The sequence below is a fragment of the Anolis carolinensis genome, unplaced genomic scaffold, assembly GCF_035594765.1.
Source record: "Anolis carolinensis isolate JA03-04 unplaced genomic scaffold, rAnoCar3.1.pri scaffold_10, whole genome shotgun sequence".
In the NCBI taxonomy this organism is placed as follows: domain Eukaryota; kingdom Metazoa; phylum Chordata; class Lepidosauria; order Squamata; family Dactyloidae; genus Anolis; species Anolis carolinensis.
Window position 1 is genome coordinate 27257804 of NW_026943821.1, and position 16571 is coordinate 27274374.

At 44.5% G+C, this 16571-nt stretch overlaps 1 protein-coding gene and 1 long non-coding RNA gene across 4 annotated transcripts in view; one reads left to right on the top strand and one right to left on the bottom strand.

Moving 5' to 3' along the window:
- ahdc1 (AT-hook DNA binding motif containing 1) overlaps positions 1-1589 on the bottom strand; it is a 178501-nt gene extending 176912 nt beyond the window's left edge. The window contains exon 1 of one of the 2 annotated variants that reach the window (XM_062962284.1): positions 661-1589. In XM_062962284.1, the coding sequence (XP_062818354.1) occupies positions 661-925 (265 nt within the window). In that variant the 5' untranslated portion in view covers positions 926-1589. The remainder of the gene's footprint in view (positions 1-660) is intronic. The other variant, XM_062962285.1, reaches the window with a different exon arrangement.
- Positions 1-15776, top strand: part of LOC134293748 (uncharacterized) — a 59061-nt gene extending 43285 nt beyond the window's left edge. Inside the window, exons 2-3 of one of the 2 annotated variants that reach the window (XR_010000709.1) lie at positions 9626-10671; positions 15237-15776. This is a non-coding gene — a long non-coding RNA (uncharacterized LOC134293748). Of the gene's footprint in view, positions 1-9625; positions 11159-15236 lie in introns of those variants that run through there. The other variant, XR_010000710.1, reaches the window with a different exon arrangement.
- Positions 15777-16571: the final 795 nt, after the last annotated feature.

Consider the following 16571-nt stretch of genomic DNA (forward strand, 5'->3'; position numbering starts at 1 on the left):
TCTTCCTTCCTTCCTTCTCTCCTTCCTTCCTGTCTTCCTTCCTTCCTGTCTTCCTTCCTTCTCTACTTCCTTCCTTCCTTCTCTCCTTCCTTCCTCTCTTCCTTCCTCCCTCTCTTCCTTCCTTCCTTCTCTCCTTCCTTCCTCCCTTCTCTCCTTCCTCCCTCTCTTCCTTCCTTCCTTCTCTCCTTCCTTCTCTCCTTCCTTCCTGTCTTCCTTCCTTCCTGTCTTCCTTCCTTCTCTACTTCCTTCCTTCCTTCTCTCCTTCCTTCTCTCCTTCCTTCCTGTCTTCCTTCCTTCCTTCTCTACTTCCTTCTCTCCTTCCTTCCTTCCTCAGTTCCTTCTCTCCTCCCTCCCTTCTCTCCTCCCTTCCTCCAACTGCCAAGCTTTTGGAGACAAAAGGCGGCTCTCCAGGTTGGGCTGCCGGCCGAGCCCTTGCCTGTTTTAAGGAACCCCCCCCCCTCCTCCTGCTTCTCCTCGATCCCTCTTTCCAGCCCCACGGGGAGGGGAGGGGGGGGAGGAGGCGGGGGAGGGGCTGGCTGTGTGGAAAGCCTGGCAAGGGAGGAGAAGGCAGGCTGGCTGGGGAACGGCAAGGGAAACAGGGAGGCTCAGAACAAGAACAAGGCGGAGAGAAAAAGAGAGAGAGGCAAGGGGGGCACTCACCCGCGGGGCTGGGGTCCTCCTGGGTCGGGGTCGGGGTCTGGGTCTCCTGCTGCTGCTCCTGCCCTTGTTCCTGCTCCTGGGCAGCTCCCGGGAGGAGGCGGAGGAGGCTCTTCTTCTCTTCCAGAAGCGAAGCGGAGGCGGAGGAAGAGGAGGCGGAGGAAGAAGAAGAGGAGGAGGAAGAGGAGGAGGAGGCGGGGGCCTGGCTGCCCCCCTGCCCAGGGCCGGGCTCGGCTTCGGCTTCTGTGCCAACCTTCAGAGACAGCATCGTCCTCCTCAGCCGCCTCCTCCTCCTCTTTCTGCTGCTGCTGCTGCTCACATTCTCTCTCTCTCTCTCTCCGCCTCCCTCTCTTCCTCTTCCTCTCTTCCTTCCTTCCCTTGGCAAACCCGCCGCACAAAAGGCGGAGGCGAGCCTGGCAGGCTCCTCTTCCCTCTCTGTGTGCCTCTGGCTCTGCAGCCTCCTCCTCCTCCCTCTTCCTTCCTTCCTTCCTTCCTTCCTTCCTTCCTTCCTTCCTTCCTTCCTTCTCTTCCTCTCCTTTTCCTCGGCTCTTCCGAGCTCGAGCTGCTGCTCCTGCTGCTCCTGCTTCTCCTCCTCAGCCCGACTGCTGCTTACCTTCGCTTGTCAGCAGCATCCGGAACCCCAGGGAGAGTCCGGCAAAGCATCTTGGGGGGTGTAGTCTTTCCCAGACAAGACGCAGAGGCCTCTCGGGGGCGGAGTCCTGCTCGGCCCCGCCCCCCGCTCCCTCCCCACGCCTTCTGCACTTTGGAGGGGGGCCAGAGTGGGACCCGAGCCCCCTTTGCAGCCACAGAAAGTGCTCCCCTTCCCCTCGGGAGCCGGCCTGCTTCTCTCTCCTGCTTCTCCTCCTTCCAGTCGAACCGCCCCGGGTCCCACGCGCGCAGCCAGACAGCCTTCGAAGCCGCCTGCGTGGATCCGCCAGTCCGGCTCGCCGTCCACGTGTCGCCAGCACCCTCTGCCGGCGGGAAGCGGGAGCGCCGCCCTCTGCGCCTCTCTCCCAGCCCTTCTTATTACAGTAGAGTCTCACTTATCCAACATAAACGGGCCGGCAGAACGTTGGATAAGTGAATATGTTGCATAATAAGGAGAAATTAAGAAAAAGCCTATTAAACATCAAATTAGGTTATGATTTTACAAACTAAGCACCAAAACATCATGTTATACAACAAATTTGACAGAAAAAGTAGTTCAATACGCAGTAATGCTATGTATTTATGTATTTATGAATTTAGCACCAAAATATGATGTATTGAAAACATTGACTACAAAAATGCGTTGGATAATCCAGAACGTTGGATAAATGAGTGTTGGATAAGTGAGACTCTACTGTATTATTATTATTACTAGCTATGCCCGCCCACGCGTTGCTGTGGCGTTGTCTGGTGTTGTCTGGTGAGAACTTGTTGAGGTAGTGGTGGCACTGAATGTCTGTTGTATGGTTGTCCTTATGTTTAGTATGCATTTGGTTGTTTGTGTTCTGTGAAAGTGGTGAGGGTAGAGGGGGTCTATGTCCCTGTGTAGTATTGTATAGTATTTATACGTTGTCCGTGTGTTGTGAATGCTTGGATTGTGTCCTGCTGCATAGTAGAAAGGGTTGGGCTGGATGGCCCTTAGGGGTCTCTCCAAACTCTTGTGCCTGTCCCCTGGGCTGAGTAGGTTGCTAGGAGACCAAGTGGGCGGAACTTAGCCTTGTAACTGGCAGCAATTGGATAAAAACAATTATTCCTCTCCCTCTAATTAGGACTTTATTTTTCTTTTCTTTTTGTTGTATCAACCTAGAGGCGTGGATGATGGGTTGTGTTGTCAAATTTCATGGTTGGAGGGCCTGTAGTTTTGTTGTTTTGTCCGCTGCCCTGATGCCATCACTCTTTTATATATATAGATTATTATTATTGTTATTTTATTATGACACAGCAAACAAAATAGAAATGCTGGATTTCGTATCACAAAATCACAAGTCCAACACTTCCCAAGTGTCCAGGACTGTGTGATGTATTTTCGGATGATGCGCGCAGATCCCAGTAGGGTGGCCTTTTTTATTTTATTATTATTATTATTGTTGTTGTATTGTATGACACAGCAAACAAGATAGACGTGCTGGATTTCGTATCACAAAATCACAAGTCGAACACTTCCCAAGTGTCCAGGACTGTGTGATGTATTTTCGGATGATGCTGCAGATCCCAGTAGGGTGGCCTTTTTTATTTTATTATTATTATTATTGTTGTTGTATTGTATGACACAGCAAACAAGATAGACGTGCTGGATTTCATATCACAAAATCACAAGTCGAACACTTCCCAAGTGTCTAGGACTGTTCATGTATTTTCGGATGATGCTGCAGATCCCAGTAGGGTGGCCTTTTTTATTTTATTATTATTATTATTGTTGTTGTATTGTATGACACAGCAAACAAGATAGACGTGCTGGATTTCGTATCACAAAATCACAAGTCGAACACTTCCCAAGTGTCCAGGACTGTGTGATGTATTTTCGGATGATGTACGCAGATCCCAGCAGGGTGGCCTTTTTATTTTATTATTATTATTATTGTTGTATTGTATGACACAGCAAACAAGATAGACGTGCTGGATTTCATATCACAAAATCACAAGTCGAACACTTCCCAAGTGTCTAGGACTGTTGATGTATTTTCGGATGATGCGCACAGATCCCAGTAGGGTGGCCTTTTTTATTTTATTATTATTATTGTTGTTGTATTGTATGACACAGCAAACAAGATAGACGTGCTGGATTTCATATCACAAAATCACAAGTCGAACACTTCCCAAGTGTCCAGGACTGTGTGATGTATTTTCGGATGATGTACGCAGATCCCAGCAGGGTGGCCTTTTTATTTTATTATTATTATTATTGTTGTATTGTATGACACAGCAAACAAGATAGACGTGCTGGATTTCATATCACAAAATCACAAGTCGAACACTTCCCAAGTGTCCAGGACTGTGTGATGTATTTTCGGATGATGCTGCAGATCCCAGTAGGGTGGCCTTTTTTATTTTATTATTATTATTATTGTATTGTATGACACAGCAAACAAGATAGACGTGCTGGATTTCATATCACAAAATCACAAGTCGAACACTTCCCAAGTGTCCAGGACTGTGTGATGTATTTTCGGATGATGCTGCAGATCCCAGTAGGGTGGCCTTTTGCAGTTGGCAGATCATAATTCTGTCCGTGTCTATTGTTTCCAAATGCTGGCTGAGATCTTTTGGCACGGCACCCAGTGTGCCCATCACCACCGGGACCACCTGCACTGGTTTCTGCCAGAGTCTTTGAAGTTCAATCTTGAGGTCCTGATAGCGGCCGAGTTTTTTCTGTTGTTTTTCGTCAATGCGACTGTCACCTGGGATGGCGACATCAATGATCCAAACCTTTTTCATTTCCACAACTGTGATGTCTGGTGTGTTGTGTTCCAGAACTTTGTCAGTCTGGATTCGGAAGTCCCACAGTATCTTTGCGTGCTCATTTTCCAAGACTTTTGCAGGTTTGTGATCCCACCAGTTCTTTGCTGCTGGGAGGTCGTACTTGAGGCATAAGTTCCAATGGATCATTTGGGCCACGTAGTTGTGCCTCTGTTTGTAGTCTGTCTGTGCAATTTTCTTACAGCAGCTGAGGATATAATCCATGGTTTCGTCGGTTTCCTTGCACAGTCTGCATTTTGGGTCATCAGCGGATTTTTTCAATCTTGCCCTGAATTGCCTTTGTTCTGATGTCTTGCTCCTGGGCTGCAAGGATCAGGCCTTCTGTCTCCTTCTTCAGGGTCCCATTCGTGAGCCATAGCCAGGTCTTCTCCTTATCAGCTTTTCCTTCAATTTTGTCAAGGAACTTTACATGCAATGCTTTGTTGAGCCAGCTGTCAGCTCTAGTTTGTAGTGTGGTTTTCTTGTACTGGTTTTTAGTCTGTTGTGCTTTGAGTTTTTGATTTTTTACTTCAATCAAAGCAGATTCTTCACTTTACTTTACATATTCTGCCAGGACATGTTCTTCTTCTATTATTATTGTTATTATTATTATTCTGGATGAGAGGCTCCACCCTGGGCAACTTGGAAGGGCATGCTCTGGCACCATCAGATGCAGAACCAACCTTAAGAAATTAAGCACCAAAACATCATGTTAGACACACAAATTTGACAGAAAATGTAGTTCAATATGCAGTAATGCTATGTAGTAATTACTGTATTTACGAATTGAGCACCAAAATATCACGATATATTGAAAACATTGACTACAAAAATGCGTTGGATAATCCAGAACGTTGGATAAGCGAGTGTTGGATAAGTGAGACTCTACTGTACAGTAATTACAAAATAACATTACTGCGTATTGAACTACTTTTTCTGTCAAATTTGTTGCATAACATGATGTTTTGGTGCTTAATTTGTAAAATCAGAACCTAATTTGATGTTAAATAGGCTTTTCCTTAACCTCTCCTTATTATCCAAGATATTTGCTTATCCAAGGTTCTGCCGGCCCGTTTAGCTTGGATAAGTGAGACTCTACTGTAGTTGGAAATGCCAATTGCGGGAGAGCATGAGCCTTTCCTCAATCACTGATTGGTTCTTGTGTGTAAAACAGACAGCTCTTTAGTCCGACCCAGTACGGTTCTTCTTACGTTCTTATGTCTAAGTTGAATAATTAAACCTGTTGCAACGTGATGGCGAGCATGCCAGGAAAGCCATTGTTCACGCAGCATTAATTATATGAAAAAGCTCAGCGAGGGGGGGAAAAAGGACGACGTGGATCTGTATTGATTTTGATCAGTGGCTAAAAATATCCTAGGAACTCAAGGCTGACATCACTGGCTTGTGGAGGCCAAGAGCCTTGAGCTCCTCGCCCATCGCTGATGCTGAGCGTGCACATCCTTAACTCACGGAGACTTCTTCCCAGCTAGATGTGTTACGGCTATTTTGGCAATGAAGGGGAGAATTCACCATGATTTAGAGGAGCTGTAGTTCACCGACATCCTGAGAGCACTATGAACCCAACCAAGGATGGGTGTGGACCAAATTTACCCGCCCGCGTGGGAGTTGTAGTTCACCTTGCATACAGACCACTCTGAACCCATCAATAGCAGATCTTATTTTATTTATTTATTTGCAGCATTTATATTCCGCCCTTCTTTCTCACCCCGAAGGGGACTCAGGGCGGATCACATGACACATATAGGCAAACATTCAATGCCTTTTAACATAGAACAAAGACAAGACAAACATAGGCTCCGAGCGGCCTCGAACTCATGACCTCCTGGTCAGAGTGATTCATTGCAGTTAATTGCAGCTGGCTTGCTCTCCCGCCTGCGCCACAGCCCGGGCTTAACTTGGCACAAACTTGGCACACAGACCCAACATGTGAATACAGGCGTACTTTGGGGAGGGGGGGGATTGCCCTGGGAATTTGGGAGTTGTAGTTCACCTGCATCCAGAGAAACTGTGGCCCCCACCGACAATGGACCAAGAACAAACTCATCACAGAGAAGCCCCATTAAGAACTGAACATACTGCAGGGGTTTGTGGGAATTGACCTTGATTTTGGGAGTTGTAGTTCACCTGCACCCAGAGAGCAGTCAACCCAGCCGATGTCAGATCTGCACCACACTTGGCACACAAACCCAACACAGACCCCCGAAGTCTGTTAGGAATTGTGTGAGTTGAAGTCCGAAACACCTGGAAGGAGGGCCCAAGCTTGCCTGCTTTGGACACTCATTTAATCTATATATATAAAAGAGTGATGGCATCACGGCGACCGACAAAACAACAAAACTACAGGCCCCCCAACCTCGAAATTTGACAACACAACCCATCATCCACGGCTCTAGGTTGATACAACAAAAAGAAAAGAAAAATAAAGTCCTAATTAGAGAGAGAGGAATAATTGCTTTTATCCAATTGCTGCCAGTTAGAAGGCTAAGCTCCTCCAACTTGGTCTCCTAGCAACCCAATAAAAAATAATAAAAAACACTAAAAAAATAATTAAAAACACTAAAAGATTAATACAATAAAATACTATAATAACAGAAAATAACTAAAAATAATACAAGAAAATAATAAAATATAATAAATAAAAAGATAACTTACAATAAAATTAATTAAAAAATACAAATAACGTCAAATAAAAATTACACAACAATTTTTAACCAATTCCATCACCAACTGGCACTAACTGGCAGCAATTGGATAAAATTGTTTTTATGCAATTGCTGCCAGTTAGAAGGCTAAGCTCCGCCCACTTGGTCTCCTAGCAACCCACTCAGCCCAGGGGACAGGCAGAGTTAGGCCTCACTTAGGCCTCTTCCACACTGCCTATAAAACACAGATTATCAGATTTGAACTGGATTATATGGCAGTGTAGACTCAAGGCCCTTCCACACAGCTATATAACCATTTATAATGGACTTAATGTAAGGTAAAACCTTTACCCTCTACCTTAACTAACACCAATTCCTCAATACTTTATTTCCCATACCACCAGACTTCGCCACAGCAACGCGTGGCCGGGCACAGCTAGTATTTAATACTCGCCTTATTTCCTTTGGATCGTTCCAGTCCCTGGACTTGAGAGTACACCTGCACTCTTAATGTGTTTCTGCGACACATAGATAGCTTTACTCTTTACTCTCGTTGCCTTAATATTCAGGCTTTGGAGGTTTACACTCTACAGATTACGGCTCAGTCGGAAACCAAAGAGAAGGACGAAGACGGGATTCATCGCCTGCCGTACCTCTGCTGCGGTGGGAGAGAGGGCGGCGAGAGCGGTTGTCAGGGAAAATGATGTCACTCCAAAGCCCATTAGTTCTGGTGAGGTGCCTTGGTCATCTTTTGTCAGCATCAGTGAAGCAAGTGGGGCACAGCTGAGCGGAGGTGCCGGCAGAGACACGGCCAGAGTCTCCGTTCTTAGGAGCTATTTTATCCAAGTCCCTGTTTGCTTTGCAGAGGGATCCAACCACCAAGTGAAGATTCTGTCACTGTGCCATTTGAGGCTGGTTGAGGCAGCCATCTCTACCAGGGCCATTCTTACCATCATGCAGAGTCAGAAGCACATTGTCATGATCTCCAATCTTTGACATCTCCGGTCGGCTGACAAAGAACAGATGCCAGCCATAAAACGGGCCAGCCATAAAACTTCAATTACCCGCTGGTATATGAGAGCCCCTATATAAGTGGGCCAAAGGGAAGCCCGGAAAACTCACCGCAACCCGTTGATCTACCGCAGGGGTCCCCAAACTAAGGCCCGGGGGCCGGATGCGGCCCTCCAAGGTCATTTACCTGGCCCCCGCCCTCAGTTTTATAATATAATATATTGTATATACATATAATATTGATAATAATCTTATGTTATACAATATAATACTAATAGTAATACCATATAATAATTTTAATTATATGTTATATATTACATGTTATATAATAATATAGTGGTATAGTTCAATATAGTAATATATAATGCTAATATTGTGCTATGCTAATAATATAATATATTGTATGTACATACAGCTGCTCTGAGTCCCCTTTGGGGTGAGAAGGGTGGGATATAAATGTAGTAAATAAATGCAGTAAATAAATAATTAATTTTAGACTTGGGCTCGGCCAAAGTCTGACATGACTTGAAGGCACACAACAACAACAACAACAACAACAATCCTAATTAACTCGACTATCTCATTGGCCAGTAGCAGACCCACACTTTCCATTGAAATCCTAATAGGTTTATGTTGGTTAAAATTGTTTTCATTTTTAAATATTGTATTCTTTTGTTGTTGTTGTTGTTGCACTACAAATAAGACATGTGCACTATGCATAGGAATTTGTTTGTATTTTTTTCAAATGATAATCCGGCCCCTCAACAGTCTGAAGGATTGTGGACCGGCCCTCGGCTTAAAAAGTTTGGGGACCCCTGATCTACCGTATAAGCCGACCTGAATATAAGCCGAGGCACCTAATTTTGTCGCGAAACTGGGAAAACCTATTGACTCGAGTATAAGAGTCAATAGGTTTGACTCTTATACTCGAGTGGGAAATGCAACGAGGGTGGGAAATACAGTAGAGTCTCACTTATCCAACATAAACGGGCCGTCAGAAGCTTGGATAAGCGAATATCTTGGATAATAAGGAGGGATTAAGGAAAAGCCTATTAAACATCAAATTAGGTTATGATTTTACAAATTAAGCACCAAAACATCATGTTAGACAACAAATCTGGAAGAAAAAGTAGTTCAATATGCAGTAATGCTACGTAGTAATTACTGTATTTACGAATTTAGCACCAAAATATCATGATGTATTGAAAACATTGACTACAAAAATGGCTTGGATTATCCAGAGGCTTGGATAAGGGAGGCTTGGATAAGTGAGACTCTACTGTACTGGCAAATTTCAAAAATAAAAATAAAAATAGATACTAATAAAATTACATTACAGTAGAGTCTCACTTATCCAACATTTGCTTATCCAACATTCTGGATTATCCAATGCATTTTTGTAGTCAATGTTTTCACTACATTGTGATATTTTGGTGCTAAATTTGTAAATACGGTAATTACAACCTAACATTATTGCATATTGAACTACTTTTTCTGTCAAATTTGTTGGATAGCATGATGTTTTGGTGTTTAATTAGTAAAATCATAACCTCATTTGATTTTTCATAGGCTTTTCCTTAATCCCTCCTTATTATCCAAGATATTCGCTTATCCAAGCTATGTTGGATAAATGAGACTCTACTGTAGTTGTCCCAGGTTCAAACTCCAGGAGCGGAGTGAGCGCCCGCTGTTAGCTCCAGCTCCTGCCAACCTAGCAGTTCGAAAACATGCCAATGTGAGTAGATCAATAGGTACTGCTCCGGCAGGAAGGTAACGGCGCTCCATGCAGTCATGCCAGTGGCCACATGAGCTAGGAGGTGTCTATGGACAACGCCGGCTCTTTGGCTTAGAAATGGAGATGAGCACCAACCCCCAGAGTGTGAGTAGATCAATAGGTGCCGCTCCGGCGGGAAGGTAACGGCGCTCCATGCAGTCATGCCAGTGGCCACATGAGCTTGGAGGTGTCTATGGACAAAGCCGGCTCTTTGGCTTAGAAATGGAGATGAGCACCAACCCCCAGAGTGTGAGTAGATCAATAGGTGCCGCTCCGGCGGGAAGGTAACGGCGGTCCATGCAGTCATGCCAGTGGCCACATGACGTTGGAGGTGTCTATGGACAAAGCCGGCTCTTTGGCTTAGAAATGGAGATGAGCACCAACCCCCAGAGTGTGAGTAGATAAATAGGTACTGCTCCGGCAGGAAGGTAACGGCACTCCATGAAGTCATGCCAGTGGCCACATGAGCTTGGAGGTGTCTATGGACAACGCCGGCTCTTTGGCTTAGAAATGGAGATGAGCACCAACCCCCAGAGTCAGACATGACTGGACTTGACGTCAGGGGAAAACCTTTACCTTTAACTGTAGTTGTATTTTTTGGAATTTGCAAAATATTGCCTTAAGATTGGAGATATTAAGCCTGCATCTATGTTGACTAAAAGCAACCTGGGCTTTTTTAAAAATCGAGCCAGATCCAGCGTTGTGTTGGATAAATCCGGACTCTGTCTGGAATTCTGAATCCAGCTGTTCTCATGTCTCGGTGCTGCCTGGCTCGGCCTGACGGAGACAGAACCAGACCTGCCTGCAAACAAGTGACCTCCGCCGGGGCTTAGTAAACAAGTCACGCCAAAGCGCTGCCTCGGGTTCAGGGCCCTCGTTCCGGAGCGTCCACCTGCTCCCTGGATGCCGGGAGCCCCGGTCAGGCACGCACGGCGCATTAGCAATGCAGCCCATTTGCTAACACCCGGTTCCTCATTCCCTCTCGTGCAGACCTGCTCTGGGCGACGAATCCCACGGAGCGAAGAAGAATCCCAAAATAGCGACCTTTTTCTCCTTCTCCAGCCCTTTTAGACAAAGACGCCGTTCTTCCAAATCAGGCCAAGTGTGTTTCCTCATATCAGGGTGAGCACAACCTTGCTTTGGGATGTTGTAGGGTTTCCAATGTGTTCTAGCAGCATTTTCTCCTGACGTTCCGTCCACATCTGTGGCTGGCATCTTCGGAAGATCCCAGCTATTCCAGATGTGGAATATTCTCTTCTTGACCCGTCTCTAGCATGTTGGCACAGGGTCTATTCCCATCCCAATTTGCACTTCCAAGAATTTGCAGCACTTTATCAGTCACCTCATGTTTACAGTATTTATATGGTGCACCTTACCCAGTCTACTTTTACAACCTCTCCGTTTTAATCCATGTTTTTATTAATTCTTGTCATTTGTTTTTATTGGCTAATGTTTAAATTTTTAAAATTGTGCATGTCTTTTGTCTATTGTTGTGTTTTATATTGCTATTGTTTTTATTCGGGCTTGGCCCCATGTAAGTTGTCCTGAATCCCCTTTGGGGAGATAGAGGCGGGGTATAAAAATAAAGTTGTTGTTGTTATTATTATTATTATTATTATTATTATTATTATTATTATTATTAATGGCAGGTTGACAAGAACCTCCAACAACCCAAAAAAACACTTTCACCCCATCCTCTCCCATCTTTCCTTCTTTCTGTGTTGCTGTGAGTGTTCCAGGCTGTCTGGCCATTTTTCCAGAAGCATTCTCTCCTGACGTTTCGCCCACATCGATGGCAGGCATCCTCAGAGGTTGTGAGGTCTGCTGGAAGCGAGATAAGTGGGGTTCATGTATCTGTGAAATGATGTCCAAGGTGGGAGAAAGAATCGGGTCGGATTGAGCACCCAACCATTAAACAGCCTAGCTCATTGTTGACCTAAGCAACCTGAAAGATTTTTGCATCTGTCGAGTAGGAAATTTAGGTACCGCTTTATGTGGGGAGGCTAATTTTATTTATGACACCATAAAAATGTCCAGCAGCATGCAGAAAGGAATGAGGAAGTACTCCATCAAGGACTCAGTGTCACAGTGGATGATAAAGCAGCAGCTCCCTCTGTGGCCGAAATCAAGTATACCCTCATGAAGCCAGAAGCTGGAAAATGTTAAATTGCCTCTGTGTCTATATGTCATATGTCTAATGGCATTGAATGTGTGCCATGGATATGTGTGTTGTGATTTGCTCTCACCCTTTGGGGTGAGAAAGAAGGGCAGAATATAAATACTGTAAATAAATAAATAGATAAATAAATCTCTCACACCAGAAGCGACTTGCAGTTTCTCAAGCCGCTCCTGAAACGAAAAAAGGTCTTCTCTCCTCCAATATCTTTCCTCCAGATTGTTTATTCATGCCTCTTCATGATTTTTTGGTGGTATTGTTATGTACCGTTAACATCTTTTAATGACATCTTGTTTTGGAAGCACTGCAGGCTCTGGAAAGGGACTTGCATCGTGTAAATAAATAACGAGGGAAGAAACCAGCGATGGCCTCTGGTCTCAAAATTGTGAACGGAACATAAACGGGGAAACTTTTCACGGCAACATCTTATTTATTTACAGTAGAGTCTCACTTATCCAACGTTCTGGATTATCCAACGCATTTTTGCAGTCAATGTTTTCAATACATCGTGATATTTTGGTGCTAAATTAGTAAATACAGTAATTACTACATAGCATTACTGCATATTGAACTACTTTTTCTGTCAAATTTGTTGTATAACATGATGTTTTGGTGCTTAATTTGTAAAACCATAACCTACAGTAGAGTCTCACTTATCCAACATAAACGGGCTGGCAGAATGTTGGATAAGCGAATATGTTGGATAATAAGGAGAGATTAAGAAAAACCCTATTAAGCATTAAATTAGGTTATGATTTTACAAATTAAGCACCAAAACATCATGTTATACAACAAATTTTACAGAAAAAGTAGTTCAATATGCAGTAATGCTATGTAGTAATTACTGTATTTACGAATTTAGCTCCAAAATATCATGATGTATTGAAAACATTGAGTACAAAAATGCGTTGGATAATCCAGAACGTTGGATAAGCGAGTGTTGGATAAGTGAGACTCTACTGTAATTTTATGTTTAATAGGCTTTTCCTTAATGTCTCCTTATTATCCAACATATTGGTGCCTCCGGTGGCCTAGGGGATAAAAGCCTTGTGACTTGAAGGTTGCTGGCCTGAAGGCTGCCAGGTTCGAATCCCACCCAGGGAGAGCGCGGATGAGCTCCCTCTGTCAGCTCCAGCTCCATGCGGGGACATGAGAGAAGCCTCCCACAAGGATGGTAAAACATCAAAACATCCGGGCAATGTCCCCTGGGCAAAGTCCTTGCAGACAGCCAATTCTCTCACTCCAGGAGCAACTCTGGTTGCTCCTGACACGAAAAAAAAAATCCAACATATTCGCTTATCCAACATTCTGCCGGCCCATTTATGTTGGATAAGTGAGACTTTACTGTATTGTTATGTACCGTTAACATCTTTTAATGGCATCTCATTTTGGAAGCACTGCAGGCTCTGGAAATGGACTTGCATTGTGTAAATAAATAACGAGGGAAGAAACCAGCGACGGCAACTGGTCTGAAATTTGTGATCGGAACATAAACAGGGGAACTTTTCACGGCAACATCTTCCATTAAGACATAAGGAAAGTGGGCCTATAGATCCCAGCTGTGGGGAGACGGACGGACAGACAGACCTCGGCTGCGTATATGGGAATGGCTCTGGAAGCACAAAGGAGCCTTTGTCAATCAAGGCCGGCCCTGCAAGCCAGCCTCCCTTGCCGCCTCTCAGGCACCTGTGTGAGGAAATCAATGTGCAGCCCTGTCTTTGCCCAGGGGCATAATTCACTGTTTCCATGGCATGTGAGAGGCTGCAAACCTACTGCAGTGGTGAGGTCATCGGTGGGCTTCCTACCGGGAGTCCTTCGTGGAAGGGATCCTAGGATCACAGCCAGGTTGCCATTCCCAAAGCGGATGGGCTCGGCAATTCCCGGAGAACTTTCAGGTTGCATTCCCTCCAGGATTGCAAAAGCATGCATTGCATGGCAAGTGGGTGGGTGTTAAGGCAAAGTTGATGCCTGTCACGCCCAGGGCAACGAGAGCACTAAGAACCGACACACGGAGGCCAAAAAACTATCTAATATCTTTATTAAGGGATTATGTAAGAATAATAAAAACAAGTAGGAAATATAGTCCAATAAAATACCTTTCAGGAAAGGTCAGAAATAGTCCAAAATTATATTGTCCAATATTTTATATTAGAGTCCAAAGTTATAGATCCAAACCGAAACACACTCTATTTGCAAGCAATAGAGTGGGGAAACGTCCAAATTCCTTCCAAAGTTCAGAGTAAGTCCACAGCAAGGTTAGAAACAAGGCTTGACACTAGAAGCAAGGTCCAAGGCTGGAAACAAGGCAAGATAGTTCTTGAATACTTGGCTAGACAAGGCAAGGCAAGGAACTGGAGTTGCGAACTTTGTGAAGTCCACACTTGGCTGGAACCACGATATCACTCCCGAAGTTGATCTGTTGACTCCGCACGGAATCCTTCGTGTCGGGCACTTTTAACTCGGTTTCATTTCTCTGCAAAGCAGGTGTCCTGAGCTTCCTTTCCCAAGGGAAAGGAGAGCGAAACACATCTCCTTCCAGATGCGTTCCTCCCTAGAGTTTCCCAGGGGAATATGGCTAATTAATGTCTTGTTTAGCTGCTAATCTCAAGCTTCTCCGAAACTGCTCTTTCTCACCCCGGCCCGCCGCATAGGACTGTTTCCTGGGAAAAGGGGGGGGAGGCAGGAGAAGAGGCCTGTTCAAGGTCTTCCTTAATGGGCTCTCGGGTAGGATCATCAACAACAGGCATCTGGAAAGATTCCGGCTCCTACTGAGCCGGCAAAAATCCCCTGTTTTCATCCTCATCAGCTACAATGGCGCTGGGATCAGAACTCCAAGGCCCATGAGACATCACAACACCTCCAGTTACATCCTTTCTGTTATCTTTCGCTCTTAAGAATTGTTGGGATGAATATGGACCTATGGACACAAAGGTTAGCGCAGGGCAGAACCCCCCAAAACAGCACGGATTGGAGACCCATGAAAGAGTATTTACTCAAAGAAAAAATAAACATTCACATAGAATTGGACTAAGGAAACCTGGAAGAATAATAAAAATAAAAATAACAATAATTGCATGGTAAATACATTTTAAAATGATGAAATAAAGGAAATCACAAGCAACTAAATCGTTTTAGACCAAAAGCGGGCAACAGCAACCGCATTGTCCGTAGTATTTTTTGCAATATTCATGTGTTTTAAGTATAAAATTAGAACACATGAATATTGCAAAAAATAAAGAGGACCACTTCCAGAACTCTGGAAGTTATAGAGACAATATAGCAACTGATAAATGATATGTATACAGTAGAGTCTCACTTATCCAAGACTCACTTATCCAACGTTCTGGATTATCCAACGCATTTTTGTAGTCAATGTTTTCAATGCATTGTGGTATTTTGGTGCTAAATTCGTAAATACAGTAATTACTACATAGCATTAATGTGTAATGAACTACTTTTTCTGTCAAATTTGTTGTATAACATGATGTTTTGGTGCTTAATCTCTCCTTAGTATCCAACATAACCATCTTCCCGCCAAGGAGTTCAAAGTTGTGTCTAAAGCCCCATCAACACTGTCACAAAGTGTGGTATTGCACTCGCATTAACCTGGGCCGTCCAATCAACGCACACGGGAAGCTATGTGTAGACAAAATGCATCTCGGAGTCACATGTTGTGGCTGTGTGGAAATGCTCTATGTCTCCTCTCTCACACACACATTTGATCCTCTTATCAACAATACCCGGGGCCCGGGGCTGTGGCGCAGACGGGAGAGCAATGAGTCACTGACCAGGAGGTCATAAGTTCGAGGCCCGCTCGGAGCTATGTTTGTTTGTCTTTGTCCTGTGTTAAAAAGGCAGTGAATGTTTGCCTAATATGTGTAATGTGATCCGCCCTGAGTCCCCTTCGGGGTGAGAAAGAAGGGCGGAATATAAATGATGTAAATAAATAAATAAATAAAATACTGTGAAGGAGACTAAGCGAAAAGATTATCGAATGGCTCAGCAATACCATAGGGCGCTTCCAGGCAGCACCAAATTGCGGGGCAAAAAAATCCCGGGACTTCAGAAAAAGTCCACATACAGACCTGCAGGGCAATGTTCCTGGGTTAAAAGTGCCTGTTCCTGTTTCATTATGTACTACTTACTGTGAAAATAGTCCTTGCACCCCAGGAACTTCATTTTTCTGCCGTCAACTTCATTAAATGGCTCGTTGAAAGCACCAGAACTTGCTTTGCACCACCACTTGCACTGCACAGCGCGAGGCATGTTCATCTGCATTGGACTTGACTTGCAGCACACTTGCCTAAAGCCATTGCTTCTTCCTGCCGCACCACCTACAGAGCAAGATGGGCCACTCATGGAGGCTTGCAGAATGCACAGAGCATGGGTAATTCACAATTAAAATCTACAGAAGAACTCCATAACATGAGAGCCAAACAAGCAAGATTTTAAACCAAACAGCCTATCGAGCCATAGAAGGAGGTCGCTAGAAACACAAGCTTCTTTGAGGGTCTCAACTAGAGGACAGTCAGGCCGGTGGGCTCTACCTGGTGATCTCCCATGAGCATGGGATCACCACTGAAAAGGACCATAGGCTGGAGAGAACAATGGCACGAGTGGCGTTAATAGGGTTGATACATTTCGACTGAAATACATTTTATAGTCAACCATTTTGGTGTCACTCACTCTGATCGGTGACACCAAAGTCCACACCTCTCACAACCCTCAAGTGGTGCAACTGTGGCTCATTGAAAGCAGCTGCATACACTTCATAGAATCATAGAGTTGGAAGAGACCACATGGTCCATCTAGTCCAATCCCCTGCCATGCAGGAAAAGCTCAATCA